We start from the raw sequence: 5,459 nt of genomic DNA, 5'->3' as shown, positions 1-5,459 counted from the left end.
AAAACAAATTTTATTGGTTGTCATATTCAATCATGTCCATAACTATTTTGTAAGATTCCTTCTATCTTACTTCCTTGGGTCCCATTCACCTCTTTAAATTTTGCATGAAAACAACCCCAATTTTCCCAATAAAAGAGTGCATTTATATTGAATTAATGTCACCTATTTTTCTAATATTAATTTTATCATCTCCATAATCCATTTATAACCCTTAAATAGGAGAATAATGCATTATCTTGATAAATCTTGAAATGGATTTGAGATTAGATATGTCAATTCATTAAAGTGAATTTAGTTTTGAATTATATTAATTTGAGTTTAAATTTAGGTGATTTCGATTTAAAGTTAGGTGATTTTTTATTTAATTTATTTGAGTTTGATAATCGAATTTTTTAAGTTAGGTTATTTTGAGTTTAGGTCATTTTTAATTATTTATTCATGTTATTTTAGATCATTTTAGGTTTGATTTATTACGGGTTTAGGCCATTTTAGGTTCAAGTCAATTTCAAAATCCGGTTGGCAGCTTTTTATGATCAAATCAAGTTGGATTAGATTTGAATTTGGATTCAGATTAATCGAATCAAATTTTTGAGTTTAGGTTAGAATTGGCTGGTTTATATAAAATGTATATCTTCTTACACATTACTTTCGTTTACTTGTTAAAAAATGCTATTTCTTAAGCCGTACACCTGATTTGGTATGTACGTATTTGGTTTAAGTGTTCATAGTCAGGTCAGATCATTGTATGATAATAACATAATCTATACTCGTCAAAGTCTATTCGTATTTATAAATGTCTAATTGAATCATATTTTAGTCCCTCCCCTATTTAAAAAAAAAATAACAATTAATTTATGTGAATTTAAAATTTAATATGTAATCATTTCATACTTGTTCTTTTATTGGAATCTTAAACATAGACAACTTAAGATATTTTTATATTATAGTATTAGATATTATGATATATTTACTTTTTATATGATATAAACTATATAATATATATGGTGAAATAAAATAATACATTATAATATTAAAAAAAAAGGGTGATGACTACTAGAGACCAAATTGTCACATATTTTAAACAAACCTAATTTTTTTACTCAATTCTATTTTTTAGATTTAATAATTTTGTCCAAACCCTCTCAAACATCAAGTTGAACTTCAAGCTTAGATAATAACCTCGCCTTTTAACTGGCCTTGTGACATATTTTTGGATAGTATTGGGATATTTTTAGGTTAAATTATGTTTCTAGGTGTTTCTTAGTTTTGTAATGTACCTTAAAACATGTCGATTGAAGTGATCACACAATTTAACTATGGCCGTTTTAGCGAAAATTGTGGAGGTAAGAATTTGTAGACAAGTTTTTAAGTTGAAGGATTTAGAAGTTACTTTAGAGATGGATTATTATTCTTTGATGTCTAAGTTTTAAGGTTTCGTGTTATTTAAGAGATTAAATATTTATTTTTAAAAAAAAAAAGAGATCTCATATTGAATACAATTGGGCGTAATTAATATTTTCTTTTTTTACTTTACGTGAAGTAAGTTTATATATAGAGTTGAATCTTTTGGTCAAATTCCAATTTAACGCCATAATCTTTTTCTCTTTTCGATTTGATCCATTATTTCAACTCCTTTAATTCCCAATTCCGACTTCTTATTTTTTTCTATCTTCCATTTGAATTACATATATATTTATCCTTTCGTGTGCTTTACAGGGTAGGTGCGCATGGAAGAATCTTTTGATCAATTTGCAATCTAAGGTTGTAAACTTTTTTTCCTCTTTTATCTTTAATTCCCAATTCTAACTTCATTGATTCTTTTGTGCATCAATATTGTTGGAGTTACATTTCTATTTTCTGTAGTTTAATTATATTGCGTGGATTCAATTAAAAGTAACGAAAATACTCTCTTTTGACAAGGTTGAGCAACCGCTGAATCCAAAAAGGAGTGTGTTAGGATGACAAAGAAAGTCTATTACTAGAGGAAGATCTCCCTAGTGAAGGGGCATGGCTATTGATTCACCGAAAGAGGGTAGGACGTCATCCAATGATATGTTATTGAATAGTATTAAGGGAGTTACGAAGAGGACCAAATGGAGATTGATGACATTTCTATGATAAAGTTCTATAGCGCTCCTAGCCTAGACTAACTACAGTTTCAATTACGCAGTGTTACAACCAATGAAGGGAGATATCTTTGGTAACCTTAATGGTAAAACAATGACTTTTTTTCAATTAGAGTGATTTTGCTATCTATTAAACCTTCAACCTATAAGCGATAACCATAAACTCGAGCTCAATTACATAAAACTTCCTTAACCTTAGAAGGTAAGTCTATGGTACTAATACCCTTAGGGAGGATATCAATACATTCTAGCTTGAAATATCAATACCCAAAGCATGGGTATCAGAATTAGGCTCCTTTTTTTTTTCAATTTTGACAATTGGCTTGTGAGGTATCGATATTTGGGTACAATGTATCGATATATGTCTCCCTTGATTCATTATTTTAGGTTCAATGTTTGTAGGAATCGGTACCCCTAATTTGGGCATCGATACCTAAGTGTAGTACATCCTAAGTTAGGGATTGTATGGTTTCTTTACTTGCAAGAAACTCATACCAATGACTTGGAAAGTCTTTAACCTACCTTTAAGGCCTAACTATCAAATGGGAAAAATTATTCAATTATATGCATATTTGATCATAGCACACAAGATCTCACCACCATACCATGCATAAAGTATGACCTTAAGCCTAGGTTTCCAAGCATCTAAAGACATACATCCATAGTCCCAAGCTTTACATTACATATAAGACATCATGGCGCAAGCATAATTCTGTGGTCAAATAAATGCAATACTACTAGATAAACTACCATGTACATGTCATTTACTCAAGCCTAACAAAACATTGACAACTACATTACACAAGCAATGTGACTTAAAGGACGAAGCAACTTTTTACGGTCTACTTCTCAGATTTACACTTTAGCCTATACACGTAATCAAACAACCCAACGCTAAGCTTTTCTCTAAGCTCAACTATATTCAAATAATTTCTAATAGTGCTCCATAATTCAATTCAATATGGGCTCATTTTCTTCAAAAAGAAAACACGAATGCTTTTTGCTTATATTAAAGGGTTTATTCCATCGCAATCCAAAGAGAAAATTTTGAATCTTTTGAACGTTGTATAAGGTGTCACAAAAATGGGGTTATATATATTATTAAAAGATCCACATACAAGAGGTAGATGCTTGAACGGGAGGGATAGTTTGTAGATAAGTAAGCCAAAAGAGTACCCTTTTTGCCTTGGTAATAGAGAAGGGTGTGGGGAGGATGGATGCAATGTTTCAAGTGAGAGGGTCCAACTCCAATTCCTCATAATGAAAAAGAAACCAAAAGCTCCCCTCTCTCTCTGCCTCTCATTTTGCTTGCCATTAAGATTTACAATCTTTCTTTTTACTTGTTCAGTCAGTTCCCACTGTGTTTTAATATTAAAGAAAAGTCAGTATCTCTTCAGTTCAGATCATGATCAAAAAATGAAACCATTCCTCAGTTCTTACTTTTCAGAAGAAAAACAAAACCCAAACTTCCATGGTTCCCTTTTTACTTTTTCTCCCCTTCGAGTTCCATTTTCACATGTTAGCTTAACTTACTAGCATTGTCATATTTCATTTCACTTAAATGCCAAATCAAATGGGTTAATCCTATTTACACCAAAGTTTGCCATAAAGATTTGAGTCAACCTTAATTGAAAAGGAAATTAAAGCTGAAAATGTTGGTTTTCACTATATATTTGTTTGAAAGTTAATTACATTTTGAAGCCATTAGCAATGGCTCGATTTGTTTCAACATGAGTAGTTTCATACACTGGTAACTCTTCTTTATACCTATCATTTCCCATGAGAACAAGGTGATCCAACTCGAACAAATCCGAACTCGACTCACTACCTGCATCATCATCATCATCATCATCATCATAATGACTGTTTTTCTTCTGATTTTGATGATATTCTCTGATAATCTCCCTAGCCATTTCTTCCACTCGCTTACTCTTCTCCATTACTTGAAACTTCACCTCCGACGACGATTTCCCGATTTTCCACGCCGTCGGAACCGAAACCGGCAGCAACCTCGACTCTTGTTGTTCGTATACACCTTTTTGTCCACACGGTCTGCTATCTTCGTCGACGATGACGCTCACCGGACAAAACCTGACTGTTCTTTTCACCCCATTGCGGGATTTTTCTCGCGTGTTCTTGCTTAGACATGATCTCGAAGATGAAGCTGACGAACAAACCTGGCTTGACTTCAATTTTCTCTCATCGTATTCGTCATCACCATCACCATCATCATCATCTGGATTCTTGGTTTTCTTTGAATTTGTAAACAGAGAATTGATGAAACTGGCGAGACGGGCACCAGGTGAAATGGGTTGTTTCACCTTCTTTAAATTACCATAGATTTTCATGGCTCTCGATTTCGACCTTTCATCAAGTTTCTCCGGAGGAGCCGACACGCTGGTCCTGACAGGTTTAGGCTTTGGTAGTGATGGTGGAGGAACAAAACATGGAGCTTTTGTCTTTGAACCATACAAAGATTCAGTGTCGGATGATGAAAAAAACCCACCGGAACTGGAATCCGATGAGCTAGAACTTGAGCTAAACAAACTCACATGATGATGATGTGATTTCCTTTTGAAATCTTTGAGACCCTGTTTTTTCCCTGCAATTTTCTTCTCGGAAACCTTGTTTTCCATCCATTTCTCGATCAAACAATCTCGTTGGGGATCCCAAATCTCTTGTTTTTTGCTATTGAATTTCAAGCCTTGACTTTTGGTGTCGCTAATACCATCATTATCATCGATGGAACGACAGATTTGATCGAGTAAAGAAGAAGAGAAAGATGGGTTATCTCTCTTATGCCTGTATCTTTCTTCTCTCATCAGTGTTTTCTCCACTCTAAACATGTTTTTTTCTGTTTTTTTTTTTTGTTTTGTTTTGTTTTGGTTCTGTAAAGAAGGGTTCAAAAAGCTGAAAAAATGGTGAGAAGAAACAGAGGGTCAGTGTTGGTGTTTTCGAAACAAGGACAGGCTTTGGTTTGGTTTTGTTGGAAACGTGAAACAGAGAGTAATTGATGCTGTGTCTGAAGAACAATATAGAGAGAGAGACAGAGAGTAATGAAAGCAAAATTGCAGGCCTTTGAAGGTGAAGATGAAGGGGGAAGGGGAATAGAAGTTTGGCAATATATAAAGGGATGTCAATGGGGGCAATCATGCCAGATTGTCATCTCTCTACATGGCATTCTTCTTGGGTCCTTTTCGATTGGATCGGTTCGGTTCAGTTCTAGTATTTGTTTATATTTAATTCTATTTTAATTCTATTTAAATTTGTCGTAAAATAAACATTTTATCTCAAGTTTAATATAAAGCACAATTATCTTTATATTTTTTATTA

General features: G+C 33.2%; 1 protein-coding gene across 1 annotated transcript; it reads right to left on the bottom strand.

The window, feature by feature from the left end:
• Nucleotides 1–3,766: 3,766 nt before the first annotated feature.
• Nucleotides 3,767–5,234, bottom strand: LOC105801836 (protein BIG GRAIN 1-like A). The gene has a single exon (XM_012633187.2). The coding sequence runs from the start codon at nucleotides 4,970–4,972 to the stop codon at nucleotides 3,815–3,817; it is 1,158 nt and encodes a 385-aa protein (XP_012488641.1). The 5' UTR covers nucleotides 4,973–5,234; the 3' UTR covers nucleotides 3,767–3,814.
• Between the last annotated feature and the right edge of the window lie 225 nt (nucleotides 5,235–5,459).

Source organism: Gossypium raimondii, chromosome 7 (assembly GCF_025698545.1).
Source record: "Gossypium raimondii isolate GPD5lz chromosome 7, ASM2569854v1, whole genome shotgun sequence".
Lineage (NCBI taxonomy): Eukaryota > Viridiplantae > Streptophyta > Magnoliopsida > Malvales > Malvaceae > Gossypium > Gossypium raimondii.
Note: the sequence above shows the minus strand (reverse complement) of the source record. Positions and strands in the feature narration are given on the sequence as shown.